At 33.7% G+C, this 18,146-nt stretch overlaps 1 protein-coding gene across 2 annotated transcripts in view; it reads right to left on the reverse strand.

The window, feature by feature from the left end:
- Positions 1 to 9,578: 9,578 nt before the first annotated feature.
- Positions 9,579 to 18,146, reverse strand: part of LOC126705315 (diaminopimelate decarboxylase 2, chloroplastic-like) — a 104,224-nt gene continuing 95,656 nt past the window's right edge. The window contains exons 2-9 of one of the 2 annotated variants that reach the window (XM_050404214.1): positions 17,823 to 18,128; positions 17,085 to 17,259; positions 15,936 to 16,085; positions 15,297 to 15,458; positions 14,144 to 14,329; positions 13,644 to 13,766; positions 12,981 to 13,070; positions 9,579 to 12,557 (exon numbers count right to left, since the gene is read on the reverse strand). In XM_050404214.1, coding sequence (XP_050260171.1) covers positions 12,477 to 12,557; positions 12,981 to 13,070; positions 13,644 to 13,766; positions 14,144 to 14,329; positions 15,297 to 15,458; positions 15,936 to 16,085; positions 17,085 to 17,259; positions 17,823 to 18,128 — 1,273 coding nt within the window. In that variant the 3' untranslated portion in view covers positions 9,579 to 12,476. The remainder of the gene's footprint in view (positions 12,558 to 12,980; positions 13,071 to 13,643; positions 13,767 to 14,143; positions 14,330 to 15,296; positions 15,459 to 15,935; positions 16,086 to 17,084; positions 17,260 to 17,822; positions 18,129 to 18,146) is intronic. The other variant, XM_050404215.1, reaches the window with a different exon arrangement.

The following is an 18,146-nucleotide window of genomic DNA, read 5'->3' on the forward strand; positions in this document are numbered from 1 at the left end:
CATTTACCCTTTCCTAAGTCTTTATGGTAATGACAATTTCCCAATTGACTATGCCTTTTTTGATGGAGTAAGCCAGCCCGTCGTTGAACGAAGAACAAAGGACAGAGTGCTCAAATATTCTCTTTTCCAACATTTCTCATACACACAAATTCAATTAAATACAAAAAATTTCATCACAAACATCTCCAAATCCAGTAAATCAAAACCTAACCAAATCAATAATAAAACATCTAAATCATCCAAAATAACCAACAAAGCTATAAACTTCACAATCAAACCCCTAGATTTCTCTCTCTCTCTCTCTCTCAAACCGTTGGATGTCTTTCTCTCTCAATCAAGCTTTATCTCTTGGTTCAAGCCATTACCACTGCATCCAACGGCCGAAAACCCAAATCACAGGTTGAACACTGATTACACCACCGGTCGAAAACCCAGATCTTTAAGGTTCTCTCGGTTCAAGCTCTTGATGTCTGGTCCTCTCTCCTCTCTCTCTCTCTTTAAATCCATGGTTGAAAACTTAGATTAGTAGTGACTGGGTGGGAACGAAGTGAGCGGAGCATAGAACTCGGAGGTCTTGCTGTTATTCAGCACACAGAGCAGCTCAATCGAGTGGTCATAGAGGTCCCAGAGGCGAATGAAGTCGCCTATAATCTTTTTCATTCTTATAATCTAAATTTCTAACTTTATCTGTGTTTGAAATAGCTATGTAAAAGTCAATTTCTTTTTGGGTTTGTCTCATATTTTACATACCCAGTTTTTTTTTTTTTTTTTTTTTTTTTTTTGCTGAATATTTTACATACCCAGTTGAGTTTGGTCTTGTGGGTCTTCATTATTTGGATAAATTTCTTGTTTGTTGATATGAATTCCCCAAAGTTTGTTAGGATGGCTTCTACCAGTCAAATTCGGCTTCTACATGACTTGTGCTATCAGATTGAGAGATGAGGGGAAGGAAACAGATGAAAATGGATATTCACCCAAAAAAGGAGAGAGGGATTAAGAAGATAAATTTAAGACTTAGAGCAACTACAAAATAACTTTATTCATGTTGTTCGTCTCGCTCATGAGTTGGGGAGTGTTTTGATCCATTTGGCCTTTTGTTTTTTACATAATATGTGTTAGAGTAACGGTGAGAGAGAGGTGGGTTACGGCATAGTAACGGTGAGAATCACAGGTAGGTAAAGTGTCAAAATTTAAACCATTGGTAGGCAAATCAAATTAGAGGCAAACCACAGGTGGGTAAAGTGTAATTATCCCTATTTTATAAATTGCAAACAGTGATTATTATTGTAGGGATGATAGGCCCAGTAGTATGTATTGGGCCGGGGGCCAAGTCTGAGGACGCCTAGTAATCCGAGAACGGTAAACTTTGTTATGGACGTTGGCATTAATGAATAAAGGAAGGGATCTAGCCATGATGGTCCGAGAAGGTGGTCCGAGGAGGGATGCGTTCTTGGCTGAGCAAAGCAGAGGTCGAAAGGTGTTGTCTGTCATCCAAAGCAACGTTTTGGGAGTTTCTATTGATAAGGATGCACATCATGGAAGCATGGGACAAAGGAGAGCTATGAAATATCTAAGAGAAAGTTGCTACCACCGCATTGAATACTCTGTAACTAATTTTTTGGCCACATTAATAAAGAGGTGATACCTGAACAACAATTTTTAGCCTTACAACTACTCCCAAAGATTTCAGGAATGTGCTGATGGGACAAGGATCAACACCAACGATCTGATCTACACGTGGAAGGTGAAGATAAAAGAAGGGAGGCAGTATAAAAGAGAAAGAATGCACGGAGAATAGGAATCAGAAAATTAAGAGAAAAACACTATAGCAACAAGAACTGTGCTTGTAACCAAATTCTAGAGATATATACGTGAACTAATCTCCTCGGATTGTGCCGATGACGATTTTCTTTAGATAAAACCAAACTATCTTTACGCTATTATCATCTGGATCCATTATAATTGCTACCTAGCTCATTAGAGCCTAGTTTTCGAACTCACTCTTTACAAATTCATTGTATTAGGCTTTTTAGGCCTATATCCTTTTACCTTTTGGGCTTAGGAATCAAATTGCGTTCTTACAATTATTAAGTAAAAAAAAAAAAATGACCTATAAAAAAAAAAGTAAAAAAATGATATTAGGGTATTTGTGACTATTATTTTTACCAAAAATTTTGTTACAACTATGACGTAGTAGATTGTGAAATGATTATTTATCATTTTCATCTAGATTTTCTTTTTCATTACTCACAATTTGTCACATTATAATTGTGTCAAAAAAAAAAATTTGTGTGCTATACTTTTTTACTTGATTTTTTTTTTTTTTGCTTTTTTTTTGTACATACACCTTTAAACAAATTTATGAGAAAATGAAAATGTTGACAGCCTATCCTCTACGATTTGCCAATATACCATATATTCAAGGTCTCAAGTGAATTAATTGGACCGGCTTTTTTTCTTTTTTTCTTTTAAGTTCTTTATCAAGGAATAGACCCTTGAGAGAGTGTGGAAAAAATAGATTATCAAGTTTGGAATTATTGTATAGTCCATTCAATCAATTAAAAGAATTTTCAGTTTGAACATGACCAATCCATATACAAGACAAAGATAATGGTATTTACTTACTCCACAATTAAAAAAGGTTAGCAATTTGGCAAAGTCTTAACACTTTTTCCTTTGAAGAACCTTTGGTTTTCACTTGGTCAAAAGTTGCAAAAAAGAAAAAAAAAATTAATGATTTGTACAGGTTTGATAAAAAATTGAGAAGGGTCCATTATTGGTTTTACTCTGTTCAATAATCTTTAGAATAATAAAAATTGAATCCCTTACTCTTTATCTTGAAATTGAATCCACGACTTTTGTGTCACCATTATTTAATTCAACTATTTGTGTGTGTTACAAAGAGGAGGTTTGGCTAATGTTGATCATCAATAAAATAAAATAAAATAAAAGCATATTAAAGTTTGTGGAGGATAAGCATATTCAATTAGCCTAAAGTCGTAAAGGGTATGTGAATCATTAGCCAATCCGAACAATTGTCATGAAGAATATAATCTATGACTTGCTAGCAACTTTTATTAATAGACCAGTTGGGTGGATATCAATCATATTCTCAATGAAGTCCTATGAAAAGATGACACTTGGCAAGTTGGTGCTTACAAATAATTTATCAATAAATCTAATGAGACAAAACAATATATATCTATAATTTCTAAGGCATTATGATGTGAATGATACATAATAAAAATAGTATAATAGAGAATTCACGTGAAAGTAAAATTGCTTCAATTATAACTTATCATCTTAATGTATCGTGAAAATTATTATGAAAAGAGTTGTGCCTCTAATAATTTATCAATAAATCTAATGAGACAAAAAAAAAATTTATGAGGTATTATTTTGTGATTGATATATAATAAAATTAGTATTAATAGAAAATTTGCGTGTAAATGATATTGCTTCAATTATAACTTATCATCTTAACGTATTGTGAAAATTATTATGAAAAGAGTTGTACCTCTAATAACTTATCAATAAATCTAATGAGACAAAAAAATAAAAAGTTATGAGGTATTATGCTGTGATTGATACATAATAAAAATAGCATTAATAGAGAATTCATGCGAAATTGTTTCAATTATAATTTATCATCTTAATGTGAAAATTATTATAAAAAGAGTTGTAACTCTAATAATTTATCAATAAATCTAAGGAGACAAAAAAAATAATTTCTAAGGTATTATTTTGAGATTGATACATAAGAAAAATAGTATTAATATAGAGAATTCATTTGAAAATGATATTGCTTCAATTTTTTTTTTTTTGAGAGAGTTTTAACCTATGGTATCTATTCCTAATAATCGTTATTTATCATTAGATTAAGACACCAATCAATTTTTGGTGTAAATAGAGATTGAACTCTAAATCTTTTATTCAACTATCAGAGACTTTACTAATTGAGTTAATTAGAACCCATAGACATTACTTCAATTATTCAAGATATTGCTTCAATTATAACTTATCATTTGAACACATTGTGAAAATTATTATGAAAAGAGTTGTACCTTTAATATTGACCAATTTGTGAGTGTGCGTGTGTGTGTGTATGTTTTTTTTTTTTTTTTTTTTTTTTAAAGTTAGTTGACATGTATTTATGTATAACTTTTTTAAATTTCTTTTTTTTTAAGTAAAATATAATTTTTTTATAGGAAGTAAAATTATACCTTTAATTGCTTTCCATGAATAAACAAATTAGCCAATAAAAATGCACACAGTATAACTTATATATACCCATTTATAATGACCAATGTTTATATAACGTTTTCATAACAAATTTCACAATGGTAGAGTCGTCAAATTGTTGTTGATTCTCATTTGAACTCACCATTAATATCACTTTATTGTTTAACATTTATAGCTCACCATCTCTTTTTTTTTTTTTTCTTTCTTTAAAATATGACAGAATTTCAACCTATGACATCTTCTGATCCACGATGATTACTCTATATCATCAAGTCAAGTTACTAATTGGTTTTGATATAGATCGAATTTGAACTCTAGATCTTGCTCACCGACAAAAGACTCTACAAATTGAGCTAACTCTAATCCACTGACTCACCACTTGATTGATTGTAAACATAAATCGTCTCTAAACTTATTGATTCATAATTATAAGTTAGTTCCTGCTATAAGACTCATTACTGATCAGTAGCTGCAACTGCAACATCCAACAAGAACTTGTTAATAATTTTAGGTTGGCAGTGCCTAGTGCCCACCATTATCACGTGAGAGAGAGGACCACAGATCTTAAAGAGTTTCTTACTTTTTCTTTGCACAATAATATATATATATATATATATATATATATATATATATATAAGTTTGCTTCTTTTTCTCCAACCTTGCCAGTAGATCAGATTGTCAAATGTGAAAAAAAGTAGAAGGCAAAGAAACAGTAAACGACAAAATGGTAAAGCACCCAGAAAAACCCTTGCAGGAAATTCCATTAACATGAAGTTGTCGTGAAATAAAGCTTTGGAATTGATTTGATAGATGGATTTAGAATCCAATAATTCAATGTGTAAACTGTTTTACTTGCACATCAGAAAAAAAAAAAAAAAAGAAAAGAAAACCAATGAGGTATAAGTTATAACTGTTAAAGCATCCAACTTTTGTAGCCTTTAAAGAGAGGATAGAAATTGCAGGTCCCCATCTCTTCTTTTTTCTATATGCGTCATGAAAACTATTCATGAACACGCTTGTCATGCCAATAAATAAACGCTTCATCTCATGGTGTTAATGGGAGCTCTATCCAATAAACTTCATTTTATGTGATGTCAAAATTCAAGGTTTTAAAAAAAAAAAAAAAATTAGTAACAACTCTTTATTACATCTTAAAAAAAAAATAAAAAAAAAAAAACTCATTTTTTTTCTCATTAAAAAGAAAAAAAAATACAAAACTCACTTCTTTTTTTAAGGTAATCTTATTAAACATTTAAACCTTGCTTATTAAAACGAAATCACGTGGGTTTCACTTTTTAAAAATAAATTAATGTCTTGAAAATGACTTAAAACCTTGCTAAAAATAAATTAATATTTTAAAGAAATTGTTCCATATACTCAGTAAATTACTTACACTATTTTTTTTTATTATATATATATATATAAGAGTAGGTTTCGCATGTGAAACCTATATGGCTATAGGCAAAACTCACTTTTATGTGAGGCAAAATGTAATATATTTGATGAATTGAGTGTGATTTTAACAAACTAAGCATAATAATTTTAGGGGCAAAAAAAAAAAAAAAAAGAAACAATTTCATTTTTTTTTTATAATACTAAGAAAATGTAGAATTTCTATAATGTTTTTGAACTTCTACAAATGCTTTTGGCATGCAAATACTTGTAACATTTTGTCACCCAAGCTTTTATTTTTCTTTGAGAAAAGTTAATGGATATTCTAAATGAATTAGTTTAGGAAACATTTTAGAAAAAAAAATTACGAGAAAAGAAAAAAGTAATTAATATTTCTTTTGTCAAATTTTGTTTATAAAAGTAATATATTTTTTTATTAAAAAAAAGTCCATTAGCAAAGCTCTAAAGGCACCTATTAACCGAACATTTAAGCGAGTCTAATCTTTCTTTAACTTGACTAGCCATCTGTCTGTACTACACAACACCATGGAAAAGAAAAAGGAAAGAAAAGAAGATAGGAAGATGGTGTGTGTGGGGATTCTTATGTTTTCAAATCTTTACTAAAAGTAAAAAACAAATTGGGACAGTGGATTGGAAACCCAAAACAAAAACATATCCAAATTTCCTCGATTTGCTCCAATTGTTGCTTACAATGTGGTTGATTAATAATTACACATTTATCTGCCTTTTTTGTTAAATAATACTATCATAGACAAATGACTTTTCTAATTGCATAGCATCTAGGTTACAAACTAGGGTCCACAATTGACATTAAAATCGATGTAGTTTTTCATGAGAGCCAGAGTAATTTTGAATTGACAAATGAACTAAACCCATAAATGTGTAAACTAAGGGTCACATCCACAGAAAAGCATGCATAACTTAATTTCTTCTTGCACAATACAAACTCCTAAAAAGACATCAGACTCAAATGTTGCCTCCAAAATAAGGAAATGCAAAAGTTCACGAGTGGCCACATCGCTCTCGCCCCCACTTGTTTTCGTACACGTTTTGTCCAGTAAAAGATTGCTCAGTACAAAGATACAAATCTCAGTGTATCTTGGAAATTCTGTTCCTGGATTGCAATGTTTGTATGTTTGTTTTTTTTTTTTTTATTAACCTTATCACGCGCATTAGTGCCAATTTGGCCGGCGGCAGGATGAGGTGGTACGGTGTGCACGTGAGCATGCTTGTGGCAGCAACACTTGGACGTGGCCAAGTTCATGACATGTCCGCTTATATTTTGCCATGTCCAAATAATCTCCTTCGTATATGCTGGCATGCCCATGGCCGGTGCATGCGGTCAAAGCCACATATAATAAATAGTATCAGTATAAATTTACATTGATATTAATTCATTTTGTATTTGGTTCTTTATTTTTCCCTTTACATATTGTGAGAATAAAGGAAAAGAGTAGATAGTGGTTATTGTGTATAAAGAAATATAAATAACTAAAAAAATAAGAAAATTTGATATTTTAATGAAATTTAGTGTAAAATACTAAAATAGTTAATATGATATGAGTTGTTTTGAAAATCAGTATATAAATTAAAGCAAAATTTTTCTTTTATTTTGTTGCATTTTTTTAAACCTTTCATTTATTCATTACACTCTATTTAGTGCTTGGTGTTATATATTTTATTTGCAATCAATGTTAAAAATATAATAATAACAATAATAATAAAATGATTGTAGTAGGTAGATGACATCGTAAAATTTTGCCACATTTACTACTAATTCATCTTGAGGCAAAAATAATATATGATCTATGGGGCCAAAGAATTTGTGACCCCGGCCCACTATACATTAGGGCCCAAGGTCCGCGTCAAGGAGAGACGTTACCGAGGACATGCAACGAGAGTCCAAATGGCTTAGAAATGCAGCCGAGGACGATCCTGTCCTCAGCATCCCAAAACCTAGAAGGGAAGAACGCCACGCCATCAAAGGCAACCCCCAAAGCGCTCCCAGAGGAAAAGACGAGTACAATAGAACTCGCACGGGGGTACAGTGTGGGAGCGGTTCAAGGAAAAGCTGTCACCTTCGCATTGAATGCGCCCACAAACGTTCTGGCCACATTGATGGGAAAAGACCCCTGAACAGTGTGGCTTTGGTTATTGCAACTAACAGAAAGTAGGGGAAGGCGGCTGATGGGACAAGCACTCGAGTAGTTACCTGCCTGATCAACAGATGGAAGGTCAGGATTAACTGAGAGGGGCTATATAATGTAAGAATTCATCCCCGGGAAAAAGAAGAGAGGGGAAGGGGGGAAGAAAAACAAGAGCATTATGTATCATCTATTGGACTATTGTAACCGAGTGTAAAAGGAATAGTAAGAACATTAAGCTCCTCGGACGAGGTCCAATGACCGGAGCCACTCAAGCCGTGCCGGAGAGAAAGTCTTTTTGGACAAGCTCAGTTCACCTCTGAGCAATCATTACGAACACCATGACTAACGGCTGTCTGTTCACCAATGTCTAGCCTTTTAGTCCATTCTCTACAAATTTTATTGTTTAGGCCTTTTACGTTCGAACCCAATACACCAATTTGGGGTCGGTACAAATCGAGTCCTTACATGATCGATCATGAATAATTTGTTGAGGATTCATGTTCTACCCTTAAAAAGTTTGCAACTAAAACTTTTTTGTTGTTGAGTTTTACAGTTTATTTTAAGAAAGTAACATTACATGAGGCAAGGTAAATTGTTATAATTTGTGTTGAGCCATCAAGTAAAGAGGTAAAACTGATTGAGGCCAATAGTATCTGACTATCATTTTGCATATGTAACCATTTTCAATTCTATGCATCTAGATTTTAATTACTAGAAGATGCAACATCCATCGGTCACCATTAGAGTCAGTCAATGTGTTTGGTAGGCCATCATAACTAAATATTATTCAAAGTAGCTTTCCTTTTACTATTGAAAAAATTGACATAGACCAGCGATGTTCCCTAATTGTTTTTTAAGTATTGTGGCCTGACAACAAGTGACAATTACTCCTCGTTGAAAATTTGAAACAAAACAATTATCAAATCCGGATATACCTAAAAGCTTATTGAATTTTTTTTTCCTTTTTTTTGTCAGAACTTTTAAGTGAAAAATGGTTTGCATTACTAGATTATTGTTCATTCTTGGGATCTTGGGCCAAGACCTCCAATCCATGAGTCCTTAACTCCAAATCATGGACCACAATTATCCATTGCATGCCTTCCACAGGGATTTGGTACCACACTTGATGTTAATGGATCACCTAATTTTTTTAGATGATAGTGATGCTAATTGAAACACACTCCAATTTCAACTGTGTGAAAATGTCATTCTTATCCAGATGCTGTATTGTTGAACTTGGAAATGTGTTTGCCACTCAGATACAAAAGCTTCTGCATGGGTAAGTAAACAAAAAAAGAGTTACAAGAAGCATTGAAAGATGCACATTAAGCTCACAGATATGAGCCAGGAACAAACTTGCAAGTGGCTGCTGCAACTGGAAATTATATATAATTTTGAGCAAAACTTAAGTATAGTTCTTTAGGTGCTATACATTGAAAGTCAATCACATGGTTGCTAACTATAATAAAGCACAAACAATGTCATTTTTTCTAAAGAAAAGTTATATTGAATGCAATTTTATGTATTTGAATTTAATTGGAGAATCTAATATAATACACCTATGCTAATATACTACATTCTTTTAATTACTTAAGTTTTACCCTATAACCCTATAACTTTTGGAGGCAAATTTGCAGGATGTGAAGTCTTATTAATTGATTTATCAAGGCTTCTCACTCTAATTTCCTTTCTCAATATATTGAAAATTTTAAGTTCATATTTCCTCTCAACACTCAAATTATAACACGATGGTAACTGCTAAATAAGGCTAGTACAAACAAAAAAATGCATCTGCAAATTCAATATTCAAATTCACAACATCCAGCATGAAATAATGCAACCATGCATCAAGAGCAAACCACAGGTATCTCTTCTTCTTCTTTTTTTGATAAGTATTAAAAAAAGAAGAGAAGTGTCACCCGAGTATACAAGTAGTATACATCAAGGACAAAATACAACTCAAGCACATAAAGTGCAGAAGTCCATAAAACCATGAACTGAAAAGAAAGAACAAAAACTTAACATTGTTACCCAGTTCAAAAGAGTCTTAAAAAAGAAGATTTTAAGATCTGGAACTCTGTTTATGAATCCTCAAAATGTCAAGTATTCCTCTCCCACCAAATGCACCACATCAAAGAATGAGAGACAACCATCCAAATAGCACTATTCTGATGTCGCCCAAACTTTCCTTGCCAACAAGCTAGCAGCTCCACCACTGTCTTCGACATAACCCATTGAATGTCAAACAAGATAAACACCATGTACCACAAATTAAAAGTGAGAGGACAATGGATAAGAAGATGGTCTACTGATTCCCCAATTTTTTTTTACACATACAACACCAATCTAAAATCCATATCTTCTGTTTCCGAAGATTATCAATTGTCAAAATATTCCCCAAAGCGGCAATCCAGACCCAAAAAAAAAAAAAAAAAAAAAATAGAAACTCTAGGAGGAACTTTAGGCTTCCAAACAATCTTCAAAGGGAAGGACTGATCTATATTTTTTGTCAAGATCTAGTAGTATGAGCGAACTGCAAAACCTCTTCCCTTAGTGGACTTCCAATAAATCCTAACTCCCCTCAAAGAAACTCCATAAATACTATTCAAGAAATTGGATAAAGACTCCAATTACCAATCCTGAAAACCTCTTACAAAATTCAAATTCCAATAGAGAACACCATTTGGGAACTTCATCAAATCAGCTACATAAGCCTCCTTATTGTGACTTCTAGCACATAATTCCGAATAGCACAATCTCAAAGAGGTGTCCCCACACCAAGCATCCTGCCAAAATCTAATAGTAGATCCCATCCCAACCTCTCAAATTGGATATGACAAGTAAAAGAAGGCCAACCACGGCTAATAGACTTCCACAAACTCACTCCATGAGGACTAGTAATAGGACAAGAGAACTAGCCTCCCCCTTCACAACCATACTTGATCCTTATCACTCTCATCCACTAGGCTTGAAGCTCATTCCCAAATCTCCAAAACCATTTTCAAGCAGTGCTTTATTAAAACTTCTCAATTTTCTAATAACCAAGTTGATAGGTCGGAAACCCCTTACCTTCACCACACCGGATATTTTAGGAATCAAGGAAATGAAAGTGGCATTCAAACTTTTTTCAAACAGAGCATTATCAAAAAAAATATATATATATTGAAAAATGTCCATAAGATTGGTTTTGATAATGACCCAACAAGTCTAGAAAAAAGCCATAGGGAAACCATCAAGTCTAGGAGCTTTATCTCCATTAAAATCCTTAACCCACCCTAAAAATCTCAACTTCCTCAAAAGGAATCTCAACTGCCTCAAAAGGCTTTTCCAACCAGCCAGCCTTATCCTTGGAAATCTCGGAAAAATTCAACACATCCGGGTGAGGGCGATGGAGCTTATCTTCCGAGTAAAGACTCTTATAGAATCAAACAATACCATCTTCAATAACTTCTTGATCTGATGTCAACACTCCAATATTAAGACTGCCAATACTGTTAGTTCTTCTATTAGAATTAGCCATCCAGTGAAAGAAATTCATTTTGATGTCCCCCCTTCCCTTAAACATAGCACCCTCGATTTTTGTCACCAGCTAATCTCTTCCAACAATGCAGTCTTCTCAATTTCCATGCAAATTCTCCTTTTTCACACTTCTCATTGATTGATAAAGAAACCCTCTCCTCTTTAGAATCTAGAGCATTCAAAACATTCCACAATTTCATTCTCTTAATGGTTACATTACCAAACTCTAATTCATTCCGCTTTTTAAAATCTCCATTTAAAGCTTTTAACTTCTTGGCTAACCTGTAACTTGGAGTTCCATAGAAATTATAAGAGTCCCACCAAATTTTCACCTTCTCCACAAAACCATCCACTTGAAGCCACATGTTCTCAAAACGAAAAGGCCATCGGCCCTTATGAATATCACCACCCTCTAAAGAAATCGGGAAATATGGTCTGATAAAACTCTAATAAGCCATTTTTTATGAATATTTGGATAGTGTTCCTCCCACTCAGAAGAAAAGAGAAATTGATCTATACTAGAACTAAATAAAGAATTGGACCAAGTGTAACTGTCACCCTCCAAAGGGATATCCATTAACCCATTAATAGATATGAAATTTGAGAAATTGTGCATAACCTGAGCGAAGCTTTTAGCCCCCAAATGTTCAGAAGGAAAGCGAACAACATTGAAGTCACCACCTACACACCATGGCAAATTCCACCAACTATACAAACCCACAAATTCCTCCAACATTAGCCTTTTCTCCCTATCCACAATAGGACTATAAACACTAGTAAAAGCCCATTCAAAATTGTCCTCTACATTCCTAAATTTACAAGACACCGAAAATTGACCCACAACATCTTCCAACTTCTCCAAAACCTTCCTATCCCACCTGAAGCACCTATTGAATTCAAATAAACCCAATCAACATTTTGACAACCTCAAAGAATTTTAATAAAACCCGATAAGCTCCATCTTTGTCTCCTACAGACAAATGACATCAGCCTCCTATCCTTCTTGTTCAGCTCCCTCACATTCCAAGAGACTATCTTCATATTAATTGGGACACAATCACAGCCCTTTCCCTATTGGAAACTCAAGATTTACATAAGTGGAAGCAAATCACAGGTATCTTAATCTACAGTTACAGACACAACCCATGATGTTGATTAAAGCCCTTCGAAGAATTGCATATGATCTTCTAATGTTTCTCCACGCCGGATTTTGGTCACTGATCCATCTTCTTCAACCTACAAATGATAAATAAAGCTTTTTGAGAGACAAAAAAGGAGTGGGGGTCGTGGATACAATTACTTATAACTAATCCATAATATATGAGATATTCCAAATTAAAAAGATGCAGAAATTTCTGTGAATAAGATTGATAATATAGGAGCTCACTCAGGCATAAGATTCAAATTTGTGAGAGTTACTAAAAGCAGTAGAACCCACCTCTAGTGTTAATTGCATAAAGTGATGGAAATACAAGATGGAACAGTCAAATTTTCTAGTACCATTTGTGCAGCATAAAAGCGATAAATAGAAACCGCCTCTAATGTTAATTGTGTAATTAGATGGAAATATAAAACGTAAAAATCACAGCTTAAAGTATCATTTGTACGGCATAGGTGTGTTGTATAAAATATAGACAATGTGAAGTCATTGATACGTACCCAGTACTCTGGTGGGCGCATTCTAAGATTATAAGTTGACGCCATGCTCATACAGTAAGCACCAGCATCATGAACAACCAGACCAGCTCCCTGCAAAGTGAAATTCTAGTCAGAGAATTTAAAAAGAGAGTAGTCATTTTTTATTGGGTTTCACACCTTAGAATACACTAGTGAGGAAGAGTGAGTTGATCCAAGTCAAGGGAACCAGAAAAAAGGGAGAAGACCTAAAATAACATTAGTTGAAAAAGTAAAAAATGATATGTGAATTAAGGAGGTGACAAATAGTATGATTTTGGGTATAATAAAGCGAGTTGATCCAATTAAAGGGAACCAAAAAAGGTAGAAGAAGACCTAAAATAACATTAGTTGAAAAGGTAAAAAAGGATATGTCAATTAAGGAGATGGCAAATAGTATGATTTTGGGTATGATAAAATGCCAAAAAAGAATTCACGTGACCAACCCTAATTGGTTTGCTTAGAATCCATAGCCAAATAGCCCATTTGGAACTTGGCCTTGATGGTTGTTGTTTCACTCATTAGAATATGCATAACAGCCACCCCCCACCCCCCACCCACAACAACAAAAAATAAAAAGAAAAAGAAAAAAAAAGGATATGAAGAAAATTATAGCTGTGACAATCCAACAGGAAGCCTACACAATACCTTGGCTGGAGTTGGAAGTACTCTATCCTTTCCCAGGAAATCTGCTGACTCACAGACAGGGCCCACCACATCAAAGGTTGAGGTCTCTGCATCAGGTGGTGCAGGAGAAACCAGCTCTATGTGCTGCAACCGGGTACCGACAAGTCAATTGTGATGAAAAGGCACAACAATGTAATGTGTGAACAGCCATGGTGATTAGAGAAATATTTATCATTATGTCCAAAATGAGCAAAAAATACAAGTGCATTTGCTATGTAGTAGCATATATGAGAACCAGCAATTTAGACTTTTTAAAAGGTTGGTACTACACTGTTTTATAGGTTTGATATAAGGGAAAACAGCCACTAATTAATACAATATTTGACCAACAAGTAACAGTTTAATGTTGAAAAACGTTTTTCAAGTACTAGATGCATTTGATACACAAAACTGATTAGATGTCCATTATCTTCAATTCACATAAATATAATTGTCTACAAGAGAAGTAGTTAAATTCTTACTTGATAAGCACCATAAAGACTAGGACGGATAAGTTCAGCCATGCTGCCATCAATCACAACAAAGTTTTTTGTTCCATTAGTTTTGACCCCAGTTACACGACTAACCAGGCAACAAGTATTTGCAATCAATGATCTCCCAGGTTCAATGATGAGTTTAAGATTTCGTGAAAGGACCAGCTCTCGAACCTGCAGCAACCACCAATGTTAAAAAGATTCAGTGAACCTTCATATTGATCAAAGTAAGAACATTGCTAATTCTCTTTAAAAACTATATTCCCCACTGGGAAGTGAAGCCTTTATTACCTTTTGTCATCCAATTTAATCCCACACTAAGATTATAAATTAGTCAAAAAAATTATTCAAAATGAAATCCTACAAAGTTTTCAAATATGTTGACAATATTATAATTCTCAAAACATAAACCCAAACCATACAAAAAGAGAATTTCTTGGAGAGGGTTGGGGGATGTGGCTCTAAATATCATATAAAGTTTCAGAAGACTAGGTGAGTATATATTAGGTTTACATTGGCAATGAATCCTCACTGCATTCTATTAGATACTTATGGCCACTAGATCTGAGTAAAAGAACAGAGCTACTACAATATGTATTGCAAATTCTCATCCAAAACATCATTTGTCAGCCTATTTTACCAAACAAAAAAGCATCTTTCACAATTAAAGCAGATGATAGGTAATATACAAGTCACTATGCATAGAAGATTGCACCATTGACCACATCCTGCATCCTATGTTTTTGGGGAGAAGAGATGTCAATTGGTGCAAGGACCATTTGTGTCAAAGTTAATTTATTTCTGACTAAGATTGGACTTCCATATAAATCAAGAAATTGAAGTGAGGCACAGTAATTCATGAAGCCCACAGTAAAATTAAAATCCTTCAAATCCTACAGGCTACATGTGCTCTACATTTTTTGGCAATTGCAAATGTAATAACCTATTTTGCAATTATCATTCTAAGATCAAGTTTGAGTATAAAAATTAGCAGCCCACCCTTGTCAGAAGTGCATGATGCAAGCAATGCTACCCATGTATCAAGAACTCCCTCTTTCTTTAAATGAATTATTAGCCATGCAGACATGAATTTTATACTTAATAAAGGCCAGAAAACAAGACTTAGAGATATGATCCTCACAGTATCAATTAAATCTCTGGGTGTAGGAAGGATAGCACCAGTGTGATAATAATCTATACCAAGTCCACCTCCAATATTTAAGTAATCAACTTCAAAACCTTGAGCTCGGATTTCGTCAATGTAGTTGACCATAAGAACCGCAGCATCCCTGAATATGTCCACCTGTAAATATTAAAAACCAGATCTTTAACCTTTACATTAACCCAAGAAAAAAAAAAACAAATGTTTCATATTTTTTGTAAAGCCAGAGAAAATAACTAAACGCATACCATGGCAATTGGACAGAACAATAAAAACTAATTCAAACAGAGAATGAAACCAAGATCAACATCAGTGTAAACGGCAAGATAACAAGACAACAAATGAAGGGGGGAAGAATATTTCTACATCAACATCCAATGTCTTGGGAAACAGCATTAAAAAACTAGTTGCCTAAAGAACAAAATTTCTTTTCTTTTCTTTTTTAATCTTGAGTTTTCGCCATGTGAACAGTGGTATGTAATTGCTATCATACCCTGAAAAAAATGTAATAACTAACGTACTATGGCTATACATGTCCCAGACTCATCTTCTACAGGTTCTATATTGTAATTGCATTAAATAAATGAAAGAATTTGAACGCAAAGTTGTTGAAAATACCTTGGTGATGGTGGACCCAAGATGGCAATGAGCTCCCACAAGCTTTAGCTCATTAGGATGTGCCTTTACAGAATCCAAGAACCATTGCAACTTCTCATTTCTAATACCAAATTTGGAGTTCTTGTTCCCAGTGGCAACATAAGGATGGACCTAAGAAAAGAAAAAGACAAGTTAGTAAGATTAAACTTCAGCATTATAAGCAGACCAACCTAACAATACAGATGAATAAGGTGGTGGGGTCAAGCTGATAGTGTAGAAATGGGGGTGCCTTGGTTCTAAGGTAGTTTAGAGTGTAAAATGCAATGTGGCAGTAGAGATAGGCATAACAATAGAGGTGGTGTGACAACAATAGTGCCAAAAAAGTGGTAGTGGTGATTAGCAGGCATAGGTTCACAATAGTTTGGTCAAGGTGTCACACCCCAAGTCTATTAAAGGTTTAGGGTGTATTTGTATAAGCTGTTGGAAAACTCTGTTTTGAGTTTAAAACGAGCGTTTGTAAAAAAGCGATAAGGAGTTATAGTTGCAAAATAGAGTTTTGGGTTTTAAAAATGCTCTTTTAAACTCCCAAAACGCCTAACCAAATGGACCCTTAGAGCATGAGAAGACCACAAACCAAAAAACACTTGTACATTTTTTTCCCCTTTGGGCAAGGTCCCAGAAATAGTGATTATGTTCCATTTAGATTAACATAATAGCCAAAAAAGATTGAATCAAATATGTTTTCATGTCTTCTAATAAATCTATTGCTTATCGGTTTCAATTCAAACAAAAAAATCAATGATATATATATATGGGAAAACAAGAGTGAATTTTGAAAACAGCCTTGCTCCTACGGTATACATGATTTAAACTTTGAAACAAATGAACAGTGGAACAATTTCAAATTACATGCATCAAGTACCCTCCTATTAGAGATTGTTAGCTCAGGAAAAACAGTTGAATAAGACCTGACGCAGATAGTTTAAAAACTTAAAAGTGTTCTCAAGTTACAAAACTCCATTGCAGTCATGAATCATTTCAGCCAATCAGTAAAATATTTTAAACAGTCAATTTAAATTCTATAAAAACAGATCTATTTACAACAACATCACATACTCTATACACTATACAATCCATAACAATAAGTGTTACAATCTGGCTATTACATACTTGAGGGTCCACGTCTGGGTTGATCCGAAGTAAAACATTAACCTTCTTGCCAGCTATTCTTGCAGCTGCTACAATATTCTCCAAGTCAAATTCACTATCAACATTAACAAAGATACCCGCTTCGGCGGCTAAGACCAATTCCTTCAAAAGTTTTCCATTCCCATTAAAAATACACCTGTTCATTCAAACACAACCAGATTACACTGAAACTAACATCGTTACTAGTCAAACACTTATAACATCGACAACATTCAACTACTAAAATGTAAAAACTATTTGTACCCTACCTTCTTTCATATTACTAAAATTATTTGTAATAAAACCAAAGAATTAAAGAGAATTTGTATTTGTTTCAATGCTTCAATAAATAAGTACATGCATTACTATGTCAAATATATAAATATATCATAAGCAAGAATAATATTAATCTTTTGTTTTTGTTGAATTTAACGACAATAATAACTAAAATTGATTACTCAAACCACTATCAAAACTAAATATAAATTAAAATAATATTATAACAATAGTAACAGTATATAAAATAATATAATATAATATAACATATGCAAGCTCTAAACCACAAAGTTGTAGAAGACTAAAAGTCAAAAGCATAAACATAAATAGAGAAATATCGCTGCAAAAACAAATATGTGATACAGCATAAAAGATAGAAAAACAAAGCAGACCAACGCAGAAGCATATTAAGAAATAAACACAAGTGGGTGTAGACGATTTTACTTAGTGGGATCAAACTCAGCATGGAGAGCAAGCCTCAGCTCATTTCCACTGACAAGCACAGCACCACAACCAAGCTGCCTTAAATACTCTAGAATCTTCGAGTTATTGTTAGCCTTAATAGCGTACCCAATAATTGAGCTCAGTCCATCCAAAGCCTGGTTATAGGCCTCAAAGTTTCTAGTTATCTGTGGCTTACTGTAGAGATAGAACGGCCTCTTCTCAACAGAGTCCATGACTTCCTGGACCTTAAGTCCTTCACAGTAAAGATACCCATCTGAGGATTTGGTGAAACAATGCTGAAATGAGGTGTTTTGGGAGAGGATG

This window comes from Quercus robur, chromosome 11, assembly GCF_932294415.1.
Source record: "Quercus robur chromosome 11, dhQueRobu3.1, whole genome shotgun sequence".
In the NCBI taxonomy this organism is placed as follows: domain Eukaryota; kingdom Viridiplantae; phylum Streptophyta; class Magnoliopsida; order Fagales; family Fagaceae; genus Quercus; species Quercus robur.